The sequence below is a fragment of the Astatotilapia calliptera genome, chromosome 14 (assembly GCF_964374335.1).
Source record: "Astatotilapia calliptera chromosome 14, fAstCal68.1, whole genome shotgun sequence".
Classification (NCBI taxonomy): domain Eukaryota; kingdom Metazoa; phylum Chordata; class Actinopteri; order Cichliformes; family Cichlidae; genus Astatotilapia; species Astatotilapia calliptera.
Genome location: NC_137435.1, coordinates 29585302 through 29605186, shown reverse-complemented (window position 1 = coordinate 29605186; position 19885 = coordinate 29585302). Strand labels below are relative to the sequence as shown.

Sequence of the window (19885 nt, the reverse complement as noted above, 5' to 3'; positions counted from 1 at the left end):
ACCAACGGGGGTCTACTGCTTCCTGAGCATCAACGACCGCGCCACCTTTTTAAGATAAGATAAGATAAGATAAGATAAGATAACCTTTATTAGTCCCACACGTGGGAAATTTGTTTTGTCACAGCAGGAAGAGGACAGTGCAAAGGTTATTCACTAGTTTCAGTTTTATAATAATATAAAACTTAATTATATAATTATATTCAGGTTACATGACACTTATTGTATAAGATAATTATTTCTGGGATGCTGAATGACAATTTGATGTGTATTTTGTTGCTTTCAGTAGAAATCCTGCTGATGACTCAGTGGATTTTAGATGGAAATTCTGTGTTTCACTCACTATAAACCATCTTCTAATCAGAGGGCGAAAAAGCCACTCTTCTTATTTGGTATTAGCTGAAGAAAATATTTAATCTATACTGACCGTCATCGCTGTTGTCGTCCACCAGGATGACCTCCTTGAGCAAGTGTGTGATTGACAGCTGAGTGGACTGAGCGCAGGATCACCGACAGAGCCTCGTTGACGAAGATGAAGATGAGGGAGATTTGGGGAAGGTCTCTTGAGTAGCTGACCTTTCTACATCTGTAGAAAGACACGACACAACACCTGTAAACTACTTGCATTAAGTAATACGAGGTGCCAGTGGAGCACTAGAGTGATGGTTTGGGAAAAGTAGTCTACAAAGTTATACAATTAAAAAGACAATCATGATTTTGTATTGATGAGCCCATTTACCATGATTTCTAACATTTCTGATCAATTGAATGTTGTATTAAATAACAAGGAATATGCCTTTCTTTTTAAAAAATGAGGACATTTCTCAGTGAACCTTAATTTTTGAGTGCTCGCATATTTAATTTTGAATTTGTAAAAAAGACTAAACTACCTCCATAGAGCTGCTGACGTCTTGTTCAATGGGGCTGAAAGGCAGAGCAAGTGCTGCTTCCTGTTCAACTATAATCACAAGGATTTATTTTCCACATTGGCCTTTTAACTGCATGTGCTGTTTCAGATAGAAACCCTATTTTAAACTTGTTTTGTTTAAACAGCTCTAATGAAGCGGAAAGCGGCAGGGTGAGGCTTTGGCTCTAAGTTTAGCACATGTGGGAAAGGAAGGGGCTTCTTTTATTGTCTCCTTTTCACGTCTTTTTTTCTTTTATCGATTATCTTATTTCCTCTGTGAAATAATAGCTAATTAGAAGTTATTCTATAACAAATCCAGTGTTTTCAATTCACGAGGTTGGAGAACACTTTTTTAGGGTTTTTGGCAGGAAACCATTAGAAAACAGAAGGCAACATTAACAAGATTAACCACGAAGAACTGGGACATTTGTCACCTTTTTTCTCCTTCTGATACAATATTGCAAAAGTCTTGAGGCATCCTCATTTCATTATATTCTGCTGGGAAAATGGGAAATAGGCAGAGCAATTCACTGAAACGTGCAAACATAAATGGAAATACAGTACATAAGGCAAAAATGTACTTGAAAGTCAATATTTGGTATGGCCACCTTTACTATCGAACATAGCCTGGACTCTCTCTTTCCGGAACACACTGCTTTAATAAATGTTGAGGTCTGGGCTCTGGGGAGGCCAATCCATGACTGATCTAGGTATACGTTTATTGTATTCACCGTGTGTTTGGGATCATTGTCGTAATGAATAAAAATATGCCTTTTCCAACTAGATGCTTTTCAGCTGGGACTGCATGATTAATGAAAATCTTAATATCTGGTTCATATTTCCATCAGCTTTCTCAAGATTCCCAACACCACTGGCAGAGCCTTCATCGTGTTTTACAGATGGATGTAAACACCCTCTGTTGGAGTCATATCAACAATTATTTGAACCAAAAATGTCAAATATGAATTCATAATGCTGTAAGACCTGTTGCCACTGATATAGTCCAGTTCTCGTGTAATTTACCATACCTCAGCCTTTTCTCCCTGTTTCTCTTCACTAAAAATGGCTTCCTGACAGCCTTCCACTGAGACCGTTTCTGATGAGGCTTCAGCAAACAGCAGATGGATCCATTAAAGGGCCAGTGCATCTCTCAGGTACTTCAAGTCTTTGCTTTTCTTTATATTTTTCTACATCTTAAGGACATGATTTCCAGATACAGTTCATCTGCTGTACAGAGTTATTTAGTCCTGCTACTTTTCCGGTTTCCTCAATTTTTTTAAGGACTCACAGCACGCCAGATTTTTGGGAACCACCTAGTTGGTTCAAAATGTTATTTTTACCTATCAGATTTTGTTATCTTTTAGATTCTTAAAGTGCTATGCTGTGGTGTGCTGGGGGAGCAGCACAGCAAAGAAGGACTCATCCAGGCTGGAAAAACTGATCAGGAAGGCTAGCTCTGTGGTCGGCATGAAGCTGGACACCCTGGTGACAGTGGCAGAGAAAAGGACACTAAAGAAACTGATGGACATTATGGACAATGCCAGGCATCCTCTGCACACGGCCATTAACAACCAGAAGAGTCTGTTCAGTGACAGGTTGCTTCTCCCCAAGACAAGAACTAACAGACTTAAAAACTCCTTTGTCCCACACGCCATCAGACTGTTTAACTCCTCTCTGGAGGGGAGAGGGAGGGGAAACAGGAGGACAAAGGAGGGGGGAACAACTAAGCTGTAGTGCCTCTTCACCTCACTGTGCAATACCTTTTGTGCAATACTTTTGTAAATAGTCAACAGTGCAATAGACCTCAATACTCGATACTTTGGGAGCCATAAACATCATTAGACCAGTGCACATATTGGTAAATGGACTGGTTCTTATATAGCGCTTTTCTACTCTTCTGAGCACTCAAAGCGCTTTACACAACTTGTGCATTCACCCATTCACACCCATTCGCACAAGCACATTGTTCTAGGTGCTTTCTAAGTAACATTCACACACATTCATACTCCGATGGATGCATCGGAGAGCAATTTGGGGTTAATATCTTGCCCAAGGATATTTGGCATGCAGACTGGGGGAAGCCAGGAATCGAACCACCAATCTTCCGATCAGCAGATGACCTGCTCTACCGCCTGAGCTACAGCCACCCCCTTATTGTCTCTATTGTGCTCTGTCTTGGTTGTTGAGTTGACTAATGTGGAAATAAAATTTATCCAGCAGTAAACCTGAGTTTGCGGTGAGGGAAGCATCTTGTACAGTACAGCACTTTCCAGCAGGAACTTCGATAGAATGTAAAATAAAACATTTTGTGTATTTTAAAATGACATTCAGTGTGTTTTTGTTGTTGCTGCACTAATCAACCACTTACTACTAACTGCAATGGTAGTTTATTGGATTGGAAAGTGTGGCGATGCTCGCCACCTGGTCTCCCTTCTTGCTTGTTGGTGTGGGCAGGTCTCATTTGTAGGTGCTGAAGAGCTGCTGTGGCTCATTTCCATCAGTGGCACTGGCAATACCTGGGCTCATTCTGTCAGTGAGGTAGTTGAAAAACCCCAGTTGGGTAAAGCGTTTGGGGGTTTTTGTTAACAGACATGCTTATCTATTTAGTTGGTGTTATTTTTTTCAGCTAAATTTTTTAGTGCAATTAGCACTTTCAGCATCAATCCATAGCAATGTGTTGTATTTTTCACATTGTCTGTGTGTAAAATACATATGTAAGCATAGATTACACAAAGGATCCTGCACGCCAAGCTGGATACAAATAGAAATCCCTGGAAACAATTCTTTCTGCGCTTAAGAGCAGCTTCCTATTGCAACGCTGGAGGATTTGTCACCATTACTGGATACGCTGCAGAAGCACAGCAAAGCAGTGACTGTGTGGAGTCGAAAACTATTACACCAACTACACTACACAGTCACCCACATTACCCCAATCACTGGCGTGTTTACACAACAGAGACGCTGAGTCTTTGTTACGGGCGCCAGCCACTGTGGCCTCGTTGTGTGGACACAGAGAGACCTTGCTGTGACTCGCGTCTTCCCTGCTGTGGATTTCTGGAAACCGCGCTTAAAGAAAGCACAAGACTTCTTTCGTAAAATGTGCCTTCCTGAACTTGTTGGGAAATACTTCTCGAAACAACGTGCTGCTCTAAATAGCCTGTAATGTTTCATGTTGTGGTTAAAGATTGATGACAGCTGTGTGGTGCGATGTAAATAGTTTGCATTTCATTTTTATGTGATTGCTGTGTACATGTGAATAGATCTATAATAAAGAAAAACAAACAAATATACTATTCTTTTTTGTTTTATTAAAACAACTTCACACAAAGTACAACTATTTACAATGTACAGTACATCCAAAAGAACAGCTTTAAGAATACTCAACAGGAGCAAGTGTCATTTGGCCCTGGTTTGACAACAACACTGGGGCACATATTAACAAAAACACAGCAAACCTTAACGATCTTATCAAGAAGTGTTGTGTCTTCAGCCTCACATGATAAGAGTAATCAGACTGTGTGTAACATTTTGAACTTGTTGCGCAAACTACCTATTACTCGCTCAACATGAATTCTCAGGTGGGCAATTGCTCTCGTTTGTTCAACGTCCCTTGCATCAAGTTGACAGTAGCCTTTTGTGAAAGCTGGAATCTTGACCTCCGCACACATCATTCCTACAGCATCTCTGATGTCAAAGCCTCTGTCAGCCAATACTACGTCCCCTGGTAACAGCTTTTGAAGAATGCCACATCTCTCTATGATGTGTTTATCTGATGCACGACTAGGGCTGGGCCATATTATACCATTCACGGTAATACCGGTATAATGTTAGGCAACGATAGGAAAATGAAATATCGCGATAGAATGGGAGTAAAACGCGCATGCGCAGTGCCTTTGTTTTCATACGCACATGGCCGATTGTTGAGTGAAACAGATGAACCAGAATTGGTTTGTAAAAATGGTGCAACTTCCGTGATGTGGAACTGGTTTGGTGTTTGTCTGTCAGATACACGACAAAGCACATTTTTTTGCAGAACATGAAAGCGGTCGTCGTTAATTGTCGTATTTGTCGGACTAAGATGCTCTTAAATCTGGGAGTAATCTGGGTCCTAAACTCCGTATGCTTCAGGTCAAACAACACTGCAGCATCACTGAGAGTTAAAAACTGTCTAAATTCTTTCATCTTTAGTAAAACGATCAGCATTGCTGCTTTACCAGGTGTAACTATAAAGTTTAACTTCCATGAAAACAAAAAGTTATTACATTTAATGGAGTTAGAAGTTAGCAGGAAGCTAGCGGAAGTTAGCTCGCTAGTTTCGCTAGTTACCTAAGCATGATATAGCATGTTCTGACTGAGAGATTTCTGAACAAATTAAAACGTACAGCTCTGCTATCACTTCCAACATAAATGAAGACAGGAAACTAAACAGCAGTGACGTTTGTAGGGTTACTGAAGTTGGGCTAGCTGGTATATAATGATGTGCTACGTGATCGCTAGCGACACAGCTATGTTAGCATAACATAAACAGTGAAGCTGGAGGACGAACACTAACACTTTTCCACTTATAAAAGTTAACGTGAAGGTTCTTCATGGTTAGAGACAAATGCAATCGCATGGCAGGATGCTGTAAACGGACCAAACTTCAGTCAGGAGAACAACTGAGATAATCTATCCACAATACCAGGTTAGTCATTAATATACTGCAACAACATGGGAATAGAGCAGCTGCCAGAGAATTCAACATTAATGAATCAATGGTACAGAAGTGGAGGAAGCAAGAAGAATGAGTTTAATAAAGTTTGATTTATCTGACTGCTTTGTTTCGCTTAATGTGCCTTATAATCCCGTGCACCTTATGGTCCGAAAAATGCGTACTGCACACTGCAGTTTAATGTTGCAAAGCACCTCTTTTTAACTTCAGTGGATATTATACATGGTTATGCTCAGGATATGTCAGCCCATTTCTACTGGAAATGCCTTTTGGTTAAACTTTCAGCAAGGAATTTGCATTTGCACTGTTACATTTTTATAAAGCTTTAATGTACATAAAAACCAGCTTCTTGTTTAAGTGAAAATAAATGGAAGGTTGTCTTTTTGCGCTAGTAATGTTGTGGAGTTGTATTTTGTCTCGCATCAATTATATCGTCGGTTATATCGTTATCGCAAATTTTCAAATATATATCGTGATAAATATTTTTGGCCATATCGCCCTGCTCTATGCACGACCCCCCATCCCCTGGAAATGAAAGAAATAGCTCCATGGGGTGTAATCCCGATGAGGTATTTTATGGTCTGTGTACCCTTGTAATGAGAGTATGTTTGTGCGCGTGCCTTTAAATTAGATGGTCTTTCTGTTCGAATCTCAAAACAGTCAACAATGATTGCTACTCGTTTTCCAAAAGTTTCAGTAAACTGTGGAGGCATTGTCGCCTGCAGACAGTGCCTCTCAGGCCAGTGCACCAGTGCTCCTAAGTGGGCATACAAAACATCAATGGTATCGGTGAAGACAGAAGACAGTGTTTTGTGCGACACATGGAATAGATGACAAAGATGCTGGACTGGAAGATCAAGTCTCAGACGCATTAGTGTGAGTAAGAGCATTTGGAAACCTGTCAGTTTCTTCGGTATTGGCAGGAAATCTTTGACAGTGTTGAAGAGGGACATTAAGACAGCATAACAATATAGTCCAGTGTAATATCTTACTTTTTCGGTATCGTCCTTTAAGAAAGTTTCATTCAGCTCTGTCTTTTGCAACTGTGCTCGAAGCAGTCTGTTCTCCTCCAACAGCCGGTTTATTTCTGCTCTGCCCTGTTGACTGCACACACAGTCCTTCGTCTGCCCTTCAGCTTCCGTGACGCTGTCACTCCCATCACCACTGTCCACATTTGCAGCTGGTACGTCAACCTCCACTTGTGTGTTGGACACACAACTGCTGTCCACTGCCTCCATGACATGGTTGTTGTTCTTCTGTCAGACCTTCATCGATCATCAAGCCTGTAAGATAAAAAATAGTGCATAGACTTAAGGTTAATGTACACCAATATTCCAATGACAGGTGTGTGATTCATCTTTAAGTTATGTGCGGATTAGTGTACCATAAGAGCAATTTAGTATGTTTTCAGAGGGGGGTGTTTACCTGCAATGGGTGCTCTTTTTCGCTTCCGTTGCATACGCCTTGCGTGCCGGTCCGAGTCTGACACAGGTTTGTCGTCGTGCCCCATGTGCAGTGTTGGTGCCCAGTCTGGATTTGTTACATCCATTTCATATGCTGGTTTGCCTGCAATAATGCCAAATCAAAAGCTACTCAGTCGACATGACGTGGTTCTGCAGCATCACACATTAGCATGTTTTATCTCATTATCTATGACCGCGGCGCATTGAAAAAAAAACCCACTAAAAGCCTTTTGGTTTGGTCCTTTTACAGCATCCTGCCATGCGATTACATTTGTTCCTGACCACCGAGAACACTCACGTTAACTTTTATCGAGTGGAAAAAAAGTTAGCGTGTTTATATTGTGCTAACATAGCTGTGTTACTAGCGGTCACGTAGCACATCATTATATACCAGCTAGCCCAACTTCAGTAACCCTACAAATCAATCAATCAAGCTTTATTTATAAAGCACTTTTCATACAGAAAAAATGTAGCACAAAGTGCTTTACATAGTTAAAAGCAGCCCACCCCACCCTCCAACTCACTCCCCACACTCTCAATACACATATATCCCCCCACCCCCACCCACACACACACATACACACACGCGCACACTTAAAGAGTAAAAATTGGGCTGGGCTCGCATGAGCCAAGTGAGGAAACATTATAACAGAGAGCCGTCTGCACCGGGAGCCGGTCACAGACCGCAGCCTCCGGGCTGGGCACACAGCCGGAGGGAGGCCAAGGAGCCCCCCAACCAGGCTGAGAGGACCCCAGAGACCAGCAGCCACGGTCAATAACAGCCCCGGTGCAGAGAGCGCCCTCCGAGGAAACACTGGAGATATGACGCAATACGATATATACAGGGTAAAATGATAAAATAAATAAGAACAGGATACAATATAAATATAAATATAAATAGAGTAAGAAGATTAAAAAATGAATAAGAATAAAATCAAAAAATATTAGGTAAATCCTAAATTAATAATAGAATAACAGGATAGAATAAATAAGCATAAAAAATAAATAAACGCTAAGTAAAAGCTAAATTAAAAAGGTGGGTCTTGAGCCTGTTCTTAAAAACATGTACGTTCTCTGCGGCCCTGAGCTCCTCCGGCAGGCTGTTCCACAGACGAGGACCATACCACTGAAAAGCTGCCTCTCCGTGAGTATGTGTCCTGACTTTAGGGACAATCAAAAGGCCAGTACCAGAGGACCTCAGGGTCCGCGAGGGTTCGTATGGTAAAAGCAGATCTGAGAGATAAGAAGGCCCAAGACCATTAAGACATTTAAAAACCAATAAAAGAACTTTAAAATCGATCCTGAAACACACGGGGAGCCAATGCAGCGATTCTAAAACCGGTGTAATGTGGGCCCGCCCTCTGGTCTTCGTCAGCACACGAGCTGCCGAGTTTTGCAAGAGTTGTAAAGTTGAAATATTCTTCTTAGGAAGACCAGAGAGCAGGGCATTACAGTAATCAATGCGACTGGCAATAAAAGCATGCATCAGCATCTCCGTGTTGGCCCGAGAGAGAATAGGGCGGACTCTGGCTATATTTTTTAGATGATAAAATCCAATTTTGGTTACATGTTTAACATGTGGGATAAAACCAAGCTCAGAGTCAAAAATAACACCCAGGTTTTTCACTTGTAGCGAAGGACATAGTGAAAATGCCTCTAATTTAGACAAGAGTTTCTCTCTCTGAGCTTCAGGACCGACAATTAAAACTTCAGTTTTGTCCTGGTTAAGCTGTAAAAAGTTTTCTGCCATCCAAGATCTTATATCCAAGATACAGTTAAAAAGGGCATCCATTGGTCTGGTGTCATCAGGAGACACGGAGATGTACAGCTGCGTGTCATCAGCGTAACTGTGGAAGTTCACTCCATGCCTCCTGATGACACTGCCGAGAGGCAACATATACAAATTAAAAAGTACAGGGCCTAGAACCGACCCTTGAGGCACACCACATGTCATTTTATGGATCTTAGAGGAGCATGTATCCATACTCACCATAAAAGATCTGTCAGAGAGATAGGAAGTGAACCAGTTGTGTACAGCACCAGAGAGGCCCACCATGTGTTTTAGTCTGTTTAAAAGAATAGCGTGGTCTACTGTATCAAAGGCTGCGCTTAGATCCAGCAGCACCAGGACTGAGAGCTTTTGGGCGTCCCAGTTACATCTAAGATCATTTAAAACCTTTAGGAGAGCCGTCTCTGTGCTGTGGTTCACCCTAAATCCAGACTGGAATATCTCCAGGATCTGTCTATCATTGAGAAAATCAGTAATCTGAGTAAAAACAAGTTTTTCTAAGACTTTACTTAAAAATGGTAAGTTGGATACAGGTCTGTAGTTATTAAAATCATTACAATCCAAATTGCTCTTCTTCAGAAGGGGCCTCACCACCGCCGTTTTAAAGGCAGCAGGGAAGACACCCAACTGAAGAGAGCAATTCATCATGTATAAAAGCTCAGCCTCAAAAAATCCATAAAGTGTTTTAAAGAGTGAAGAGGGGATTGGATCTAAAAGACATGTGGTGGGTCTCACTGTGGAGAAAACCTTCTGAAAGTTCTCAGCATTAACCAGGACAAAGCTGTCCAGTGTCTCCTCAGGTACAATCGAGCCCTCAGATGTGTTTACAATCATATCGCGATTAGATAAAATATCAGATCTGATGGCGCTGATCTTTCCCCTGAAGTGGTCTGCAAACTGCTCACAGAGCGAGTCTGTGGGGGTTCTTTGGGAGCTGTTAAAATCAGGGTTAAATAAATGATCTATGGTGGAAAAGAGGACCTTGGGATTATTTTTGTTAATACTGATTATTTTGGCGAAGTATGAATTTCTTGACTTCCTTAATGTATTATTGTACATTTTAAATTGCTCGGAAAATATTTGATGGTTGATATTATTTTTATTTTTCCTCCATCTCCTTTCTGCTGCCCTGCAATTTCTTTTGAGTTTTTTGACTTCTTCGTTTCTCCAGGGTGATGCATGTTTTACGTTAATCTTTTTGGTGGTGAGTGGAGCAACGGAGTCAAGGCTTTTCTTCAGTTTGCTGTTAAAATAACTAAAAATCAAATCGCAGGGTGCAGGTAAAATCACAGGGGGGCATTTGACTAAAACCCTGGTAAAATTTGCAGCCACTGTCACTGCTGTTTAGTTTTCTGTCTTCATTTATGTTGGAAGTGATAAGAAAGCTGTACGTTTTAATTTGTTTCCAAAACCCCGCAGTCAGGACATGCTATATTGTATTTAGATAGAAGCTAGCGAGCTAACTTGCTGCTAACTTCTAACTCATATGTCATAAATTCCATTGTCATGGATGCCTGGATGTTTAACTCAGTTGTTACACCTGGTAGAGCAGAACGCTGATAATTTTATTAAAGATGAAAGACTTAAGACAGTGTTTTAACTCTCAGTAATGCCACAGTGATCATTTGATATATGGACCTGCAGCAGAGTTTAGGCCCAGACACGGCTAGTGACGTCAGACTCAACAATCGGATAGTGATATGAATTACTTTAGAACTCACCGGAGAGAAAATGCCGCGAGCAAACCAACAAAAAGCTGGGGATTGCACGGAACTCGATATCCGCTCGTCTCACCGCTGCAATCCATGCCTGGCATCTTTGTTTGGTGATATCGGATACATGGGATCCCTCACGTTGCCGCCAGGATGGAAAACGATTAAAAGATTAATCCAGTTTCTTGCCTTCACGATCGTGAGATCTAACATTGCAACCGACTACACACGTACCACCATAGCTGAAGCTGTATCCTTTGTCTGGCCTACTGTGATGGCGGCAGGGGGCGCATTCTAAAATGTCATGTGACAATCTGATTCATGAAGAGTGATGATGTCACAAGGACATGTGATGATGTCACAAGGACATGTGATGATGTCACAAGCACATGCCTTTGAGCCTTTTCTATAAATAGGGGTCAGGAGCAGCAAGTTTTAGTCAGTTTGTTCGCAGCCTTCAAACGTTCGACCAGAGCTATATTTGAAAGTATTTGTAAACCTCTTCAGAGTCACTGTGCACAGGATTAAAAATGTATCCACGAAAATGCCAACAAAGAATAAACAATCTTGCTGCCTCTCCTTCGAGGTCTGGCCGGCCACTCACTTCAAGAGGGAAGCCTGATATGACACGATCCATTGGTGCCTCATCAGTCCAAAGGACATTACAGGAAAACTCCGACCTACATGCAAAAATTAAACAAATTGAAGAAGAGAAGCTTCAACTGGAGGAGAAGTGCAGACAATTGGAAGCACGAAATCAAGAGCTGGAAAAACAACAGCAACGCCAGCCTTACACAAAAATTATTAGTGAGGCCTGGGAAGGAAAGTTTGGTGAAGCACGACAGAAGATTTTGTTCCTGATGAAGGAAAACAAGACAAAGAGTGCTGAATTAAAAGAAACGTCTGCCCAGCTTCAACGCGCGAATGCTACTATTGGGGAGATGCAAAGGGATCTCCAAAACATGGAGCAAAAGAATCAGGCGCTCCAAGGAACGCTTGATGAAGCTATGGAACAAACTGCACAAATCCTCGGACAGAAAAAGGAAGGGGTCACACAAATGCAGGACCAACTCAAAGGCATAAAGAAAAAATACGAAGTGCTGAAAGTCAGGCTGGATGAAACAGAGTGCAAAAAAAAAGAGCTTCTTCAAGAGAAAGAGCAACAGGAAGAAGAAAAAAAACGTATTCTCCAGGACTCAGACAACTTGAAGTGTGAAAACGCTGAAATGCTTGCACAAAAGCAGCAACAAGAGAAAATAAATGAAGACCTGCAGCGTAAGCTTCAAGAAATCACAAGAAGAAATGAGCAGTTAGAAAAGATGCACAAGGAAAAACAACAGCAAAATACAGACAAGTGCAATCTATTAAAAGAAATGGAGCAAAGATGCCAGAAACTTGAGAAGGAAGTTGAAGAAACAACCGATCAGTTGAGAACCCTCATCCTAGAGAAAAAAGTGGTCGTGGAAAAGCTCATGGAAAAGAAGAAAAAACGTTTCCGCTTCTTCTGGAGGAGGGACACTCCTGCTTTTTCTACTTTTTCTATTTTTTCTACTGCTGACGTCACCTCGTCTCCCTCCACCTCTGTTCCATCTTAATTTTCACCTCTCCTCTCCCCTTCTCTCCTAACACTTCTTCCCTCTCTCCTTCATCTTTTTTCACCCCAACCAGTCCCGGCAGTTGACTGCCCCTCGTGAGCCTGGTTCTGCCGGAAGTTTCTGCCCGTTTAAAGGCAGTTTTTCTTCCCCACTGTCGCCTAGTGCTTGCTCAGAGGGGATTGTTGGGGTTTTCTCTTTTCTTTTTTTTTCCCTTCTTATTACCATTTTCCTTTATTTACCGATTTGTTTTGTTTACTTTTCTTTTATGTTGTTTCTTTATTTACTTGTTTAACTTTTTTTCAACTTATGTAATAAACTAATAAACCAATTGAATTTATCCTCTGCGTATTTTACATCTAATCTTTAAAGAATATTTCCAAAACATTTTCAAACATCACGATCTGTCTTTTGTTTGCTTGTTAAAACCCCGTAAATGGTGGAGTAAAAACCCTGTGATATGGTTTAAAACATCAAAATAGACTAAACAACTAGTCTAAAACTAAGAGACACAGGATAAAGTTGGTGTGAAGGTTTCAGTCTGTGAATGAATCTAAGCACCATCACCTTAACTTTAAATTCATCTCTGTTACCCTCTTTGTGACTGAACTCTGACCGTGAGCACCACAGCCACTGCGCACCAGTCACACGCACTTTAAATCCATCACAGTAAACCAGTTAGTTTACCTCAGTTTGTTTTGCAGCACATTTCACAACATGCAAAAGCATAATGTGCCATGTATAGACTCAAAATCTAATTTAAAAACATGAGGACTGACCTGTAAGCTTTACATTTACAGTTTATCACATACCACTGAGCAGTTCTTACCTGTAATTCTAAGCCCTCTTCTTCCTTTTCTGGTTTAAAACATCAAATTAGACTAAACAACTAGTCTAAAACCAAGAGACACTTAAATATTAAGTTAAACCTCTGGGGTTGCCGGACGCGCCGGCGCGTCAAAATCACATGACCAATTTAAGACGACACAGCTACAAGATGCAGCGATTCAGAGGCTGTATCCCAATTCAGGGTCTGCAGCCTTAAAGGCCGCATTTTAAGGCCGATTACGTCACCATGCCAGTCTCCTATTGCCAGAGGCTGAAGTGTGTGTGCAGTCACCAGGTGATAATCTGATATCGTCTACTTCCCCACTGATGTTAAGTAATATGAAAAAAAAAATGAATCCCACCTTAGGCCGAATGTGTGACTCTCTTCGTAGTGGAAGAGAGAATGAATCTTCCCATCCGAATTCACGGCAATCAGTCTGTCAATCAAATCCTGTGGAGTAAAATGAGAGGCTTTGAACAAGAATGCACCGGATAGGGTGCAAAACGAAAACTGTGTGGAAATTTACAATGGGTAAGGTGGAGAACGTATATCAGTCTCAGTGTGAGAGGGTTTATTTGAATGCGTTTGAAGTAAAACAAATGGGTGGGTGGTGTTTGGAGGCCAAATAAAAAGTGCAAACATGCCCTCAGATGGATGACAAAAAAAAACTGCAGTGTGTGGAAAAGAAGAAGAAGAAAAACACTTACAGGTATGGAGGTTGGCATCTCCCTCAGGGTGTATTCGCTTTTGTTGGCCAAAGACTGTCGGCCCAGCAGTTGCCACACCGACTGGGAAGAGGAGAGGAGGTTGACCAAGTACAGGAAGGACTGAAGAGGAAAGTAAATACAGCAGCTGTTAGAGAGAAAAAATGTATTTGCTTTTAAAGACCATTGTGAATGCATTTGTGCACGTCATGGATTGATCAAATCCTAACACATAATAATAATATAACACTATTCAACTACAAACACTACCGATAATATGACAAATAATATCTGTAGTATTCAAAGCAAAACAAAATGTAAAAAAAGAATTTATGATTGCAAAGGTAAAACATGGTTTACCACACTCTCAAAACTGAATAAGACATATATTCTGAGCAGAGTGGTTGAGCAGAAACCTATTGCAGCCTGAAGAATATTAAACTACAGGAAAGCTCCCTGCATTTTTCACTGGGTCTGGTAGAACAGGGAAAACATATCATCAAAAGCATCAAAGGAAAAAAAGAGAGACACTTGCACAAACGAGCTACAACTTAGATTATATTAAACAGCTTCAAAGAAACGTAAAGAAAAAAACAAGATACGATGGATTTTTTTTTCTAAAATAGAAATATCTATACTTTCATGTGTCTTCTGATGTTTCTGTGCATGTGTGAACTTATCTTCATATGTACTACCAAACCTCCTACTGTACTTAGCACAGATTAAAGCAAAGACTCGAGTTAATTCACCAAAGTGCTGGTGTGTGTATATTTAGTTTTCCTTTGACCTCAGCATATATGTATAACCCACTGATAAGGCAGACTTTAAAGTCGCCTGTGGCAGGACACAGTTTACACATCACTGGCTGTCCGTATTCACTTGGCTAGTCTCTCTGAGAGAGATGACTTGGCTGCTGTCAGAGGCCAAGCATCAGACACACACAGACAGGCTCACGCTGGAGCTTGTTGAAGCTTTCCTGAGAGAAATTCTGCCAAAAACATAACTAAAAATGCAGTCTTATGAAAGTAAGGCTTATTTGCCCAGACACCCATAAACCAATCAGCAAAAAGCCTTTCTTGTTAACAAAATCACTATTGCCAGTTTCTTAAATATGAATATTCACAAGTGAATTTTCTACATGGCTGCTGGTATCACAGCAACACATGGACCACTATTCTGAGTCCTGGGTTAATAATAATTGGAATCAATTTAATTTTAATCAATTTAAACACCTTTGTAACCAGTGAGCTAAAAACATGATGGAAAAGCAAAACTTCTAAGAGATCTGTGTCTGTACTATTATGTAGATATCTAAAAATTGGGGCATTGTGGGCTCCAGGAAGTTTCTCCTTCTCCCTCTCTCTCTCACACACACACGCACGCACATACATACAATACCTTAATGCAACTCCTATCTGTGGGGTCAATGGGAGTTGGTTTGGGACGGACCACTCTGATGTCGTCACTGCTGCACTCAAGAACAGACCATAGCTCTAGTACCAGGGCCCGAATAAAGCCTGAGACAGAACACGGAGAAATTTGTTGTACCAAACATTTATTTGAAATAGCAGCAACTAAAATTATTAACAGTGCTTTAATAAATAAACGACTGACTTTGTTATTGTGTCCAATCTTTTAAAGAAATCTGTCTTTGCATTGCTGGCACCGTTTTGATTGGAGGATTTGAATCTCAGGAAGGAAGGAATTTATAATGCCACTCCCTTTGATCCCATTTAATCTCTTCCCTGTTGCACTTTGGCCTGTCAGTAACTACATTTGAATTTTGCAGCTCAAGCTTGCACATAAAGGCTGGATAAAAACGTTAATGCAATCAAAATGTACGCAGCCCTCGCTGGAAAACTGGGGATACAGTACAGTACATAAATGATGAAGCAAAGACAAAACATTAGTGTCATGGAAGAAGAAATAGTCAGTGCATCACGGGAAGCTCCCAGCAATAAAACCTGCATTTGTATTGACACATAAACCTTAATTTGTGAGCAATTTTCAGTGTATTTCAGTTAAATTAATGAGACAAATATAACAAAAGGGATTTTATACTTAGAAGAAGAATATGAAATTGAAATATTAAACTAAGAAAACTATAAATACTGCAGTTCTAGAGTTACAGATATACAATTAAGCTTTGCATATCAGTGCTGTATAACCCAGGGAATGTACTTTTTTTTTTTTTTATAATTGAATAGTAATGGAAATCATGAACTGTTTTTCAGAGGTCATAGATCAAATGAGCAGTAGAGTTTTTCTCACAGAATGGTTCTTTCACATAGAAAGCAGTGTGTGCTGCAGGTTTAGCAAATGGCCCATCATTTGTAAGCTCTGTCTGGACTATATCACTTTTTGAGGTCATCCTTCTTTCTGTCAGTCTGCCTTTTTATCGATGGCACAAACATATGTCACATCATGGAACACATGAGTGCTCCACAGCCAGCGCTGCTCAACACAGCAGGGAACTGTTCTTGCGTGGGTAAAGTCATAGGAGAGAATAGGTTTCAGAACGCAGCGGTGCTGTTATAAGCGAAGGGCTGATAAGTAATCAGACTTCTTTTCCCATAACCAGTTGAGTCGCCCCTTCTAGCCAATAGAAAGAATGCAGGATTAAAATATTTGTTCACTAGCTTCATTTTTTGACCTCTTTTGACAAGAGTACGGTATTTCCTGGAGCCTTTTGCATATGGATAAACCTAGTATCAGTATACAACTGATATGTGAATCCATTTATCAAAAAAGAACGCCTCTTCTTACTCTTTCTTACCCAAACAAAAACGGTTTGACAAATACATTTCTCCCTAAGCTGCCTTAAGTCTCCTTTATACCGACAACACAAAAACAACAACAACAACTTATAATATAAGCCTTAAGCATCACAGCTGACAAGTGTTTGTTGTGTCCAAATAACTGCAATAGTACCTGAACTGTGCAGAGCCACAACTCCCGGAGCAGTTGCTGCCACCTGTGTCACCATCACCCCGTAGCCAAACTTCTCGCAGCTGCTCACCTACAGAAAACACACAGAAATCTCATACCCCTAGAAATATTTCAGCCTTTCACTATCACAGTTTTTGGTTATCAGGTAAAAAATGAATGAGAGTTTGGAAAAAGGATGGAAAAGGTTTAGGTCAAATGTAGTACTAATGTATCATAAAGGGAGATGTGTAAGTAAATCTGGGATTCTGGAAAGGCACAACATAATGTAGTTAAACATGCTGTGGAGAATTTAAATTGTAAATTGATATTGGAGTGTGCAGGCCCTTCATTAATTACAACACAATGCCACAACTAAAAATAGACAAAATATAATTACATTCCATAATTAAAGTGTAATGCCAAACTAGAGAAGCAATTACAATGGTGCGTAAACAATGGCAGTAAATTAAGCCCACGGGGGATCAGCTAAGGTTTGCAGCAAGCCTGAGTGTTTGTGTGTTTACAATTTGAATCTTAGACTCAGACCCTGTGACAAGGTCTGTGAAAACCACGTTTTTATGCCTGAAATACTACAGTACTACACTCCCACCAGATGAGCTCATGCAGCCTGTCACGAACCGGGACATACAACCATGACAAAACAGGAGATGCACACACAATTTATTGTGTTATTAATTTAGATCAACTGTGCTAATATAGTATACCAAAATGAAAACAATAACTCAAATTTCAGATATTTGAGGTTGTGCTGAAAATAATGGTGCCAAATAAGGCAAGAAAAACGTATTTTAAAGGTGAAATATAGAGGTAAAATCAAAAATAGTCAAGAACGGCCAATTATACCCTGGACCACAGAGGGTTAAATTTGAAAACGGTTTAAAAAAAAACATCCCCATTCTAAAATGTCATGTGACAATCTGATTCATGAAGAGTGATGATGTCACAAGGACATGTGATGATGTCACAAGGACATGTGATGATGTCACAAGCACATGCCTTTGAGCCTTTGAAGTTTTTCTATAAATAGGGGTCAGGAGCAGCAAGTTTTAGTCAGTTTGTTCGCAGCCTTCAAACGTTCGACCAGAGCTATATTTGAAAGTATTTGTAAACCTCTGTAACATCACGCTCCAAAGCCCTGTGACGTTTCTGTGTTCTGTGACGTTGTCCCAAAGAAAGACCTTTAAATGCGATAAATAGCCTAAACGTTTTCGTTTATGACTAGTTTACCGTGTTATGACTGTGAACAGGGGGGAAGTCGCGCAAGAGAAATGTCGACCAAAACAATTGCAAGTAAGCCAAAGTCAGTTCCTAAAAGTCAACCCGCAGGTGTTTCCACCACCATCAGACCCTCCACTTCTGTAAGACCTCCATTAAGAATAACTGATGCAAAGAAAACCGCTCGGGTGGGAAAAACTCAGAATGGAAGACCGGCAGCTGTGAAACAGCCCCCGAAGAGGGATATGAAAAAGAATGTGGACAGTAAACTGGTCAGCTTAATTACAAATGAAATTGTATACAGTGGAGCGACTGTGTCATTTGATGACATCGCAGGGCAGGATCTGGCAAAGCAAGCACTTCAAGAAATTGTCATCCTTCCTGCCTTAAGACCTGATCTCTTTACTGGTCTGAGAGCTCCTGCACGTGGCTTGCTTTTATTTGGCCCACCAGGAAATGGGAAGACCATGCTCGCCAAAGCAGTTGCTGCAGAGTCTAATGCAACATTCTTCAACATCAGTGCTGCTAGTTTGACCTCCAAATATGTGGGAGAAGGCGAGAAGCTCGTACGAGCACTCTTTGCAGTTGCAAGAGAGAGACAGCCCTCAGTAATCTTCATCGATGAAGTGGACAGCTTGCTCTGTCAAAGGAGGGAGGGGGAGCACGACGCCTCTCGCCGTTTAAAAACTGAGTTCCTCATTGAGTTTGACGGGTTGCAGTCAGGAAAGGATGACAGAGTACTTGTAATGGGAGCAACGAACAGGCCCCAGGAGCTCGATGAAGCAATATTAAGGCGCTTTGCAAAAAGAGTATATGTGACCTTACCCGATGAGAAGACAAGATTTACGCTGCTGAAAAATCTTTTGGGAACGCACGGGAGTCCACTGAGCCAAGACGAACTGTCCTGTCTTGCAAAAGTGACTGAAGGATATTCAGGGAGCGATTTGACAGCATTAGCCAAAGATGCTGCACTTGGCCCAATAAGAGAGTTGGCACCAGAACAAGTCCGTGTTATAGCTGCTGCTGAGGTGCGCAACATTAAGATAAAAGACTTTGAGGATTCTCTGAAGCAAATCAAACCAACTGTTAGTCCAGCAACTCTTAACATGTACACCAAATAGAACAAAGATTTTGGTGGTCCTTCTTCAATAAATCCAAATCCAGTCAGGCTGGATGAAACAGAGTGCAAAAATAAAGAGCTTCTTCAAGAGAAAGAGCAACAGGAAAAAGAAAAAAAACGTATTCTCCAGGACTTGGAGAGAAGAAATCTACAACTGAACAAATTAATACAATGAAGGACAGAACACCTGAACTGGAAGGAGAAGTATTGGAAAAACGATGTTCAAAGAGGATCAATGAAATGGCGAAAAAACACTCAGAGGTCATTAATGAGATGTTGTTGAACTCAGACAACTTGAAGTGTGAAAACGCTGAAATGCTTGCACAAAAGCAGCAACAAGAGAAAATAAATGAAGACCTGCAGCGTAAGCTTCAAGAAATCACAAGAAGAAATGAGCAGTTAGAAAAGATGCACAAGGAAAAACAACAGCAAAATACAGACAAGTGCAATCTATTAAAAGAAATGGAGCAAAGATGCCAGAAACTTGAGAAGGAAGTTGAAGAAACAACCGATCAGTTGAGAACCCTCATCCTAGAGAAAAAAGTGGTCGTGGAAAAGCTCATGGAAAAGAAGAAAAAACGTTTCCGCTTCTTCTGGAGGAGGGACACTCCTGCTTTTTCTACTCTTTCTATTTTTTCTACTGCTGACGTCACCTCGTCTCCCTCCACCTCTGTTCCATCTTAATTTTCACCTCTCCTCTCCCCTTCTCTCCTAACACTTCTTCCCTCTCTCCTTCATCTTTTTTCACCCCAACCAGTCCCGGCAGTTGACTGCCCCTCGTGAGCCTGGTTCTGCCGGAAGTTTCTGCCCGTTTAAAGGCAGTTTTTCTTCCCCACTGTCGCCTAGTGCTTGCTCAGAGGGGATTGTTGGGGTTTTCTCTTTTCTTTTTTTTTCCCT

General features: G+C 40.9%; 1 protein-coding gene and 2 pseudogenes across 4 annotated transcripts in view; 1 reads left to right on the top strand and 2 right to left on the bottom strand.

Annotated features, from left to right (window-relative positions):
• The window catches only part of LOC145419933 (polypeptide N-acetylgalactosaminyltransferase 17-like), a 29906-nt pseudogene extending 28254 nt beyond the window's left edge, over positions 1 to 1652 (bottom strand). Inside the window, exons 1-2 of the transcript XR_013901191.1 lie at positions 1636 to 1652; positions 425 to 583 (exon numbers count right to left, since the gene is read on the bottom strand). The product of XR_013901191.1 is annotated as a polypeptide N-acetylgalactosaminyltransferase 17-like (transcript). The remainder of the gene's footprint in view (positions 1 to 424; positions 584 to 1635) is intronic.
• Positions 1653 to 4192: 2540 nt separating this feature from the next.
• On the bottom strand, positions 4193 to 13970 carry LOC145420126 (uncharacterized). Of its 2 annotated transcripts, none has more exons than XM_080288916.1 (3): positions 13362 to 13970; positions 7041 to 7181; positions 4193 to 6898 (listed from the first exon to the last, which is right to left on the bottom strand). In XM_080288916.1, the coding sequence occupies exon 3, from the start codon at positions 6851 to 6853 to the stop codon at positions 6062 to 6064; it is 792 nt and encodes a 263-aa protein (XP_080145042.1). In that variant the 5' UTR covers positions 6854 to 6898; positions 7041 to 7181; positions 13362 to 13970; the 3' UTR covers positions 4193 to 6061. The 2 variants fall into 2 exon arrangements, with proteins under 2 accessions (XP_080145042.1, XP_080145041.1); XM_080288915.1 differs by lacking the exon at positions 13362 to 13970 and adding an exon at positions 10589 to 10678.
• A 3619-nt stretch (positions 13971 to 17589) lies between these two features.
• Positions 17590 to 19206, top strand: LOC145419981 (spastin pseudogene; annotated as a pseudogene). Its single transcript, XR_013901256.1, has one exon. The product of XR_013901256.1 is annotated as a spastin pseudogene (transcript).
• The last annotated feature ends 679 nt before the right edge of the window (positions 19207 to 19885 follow it).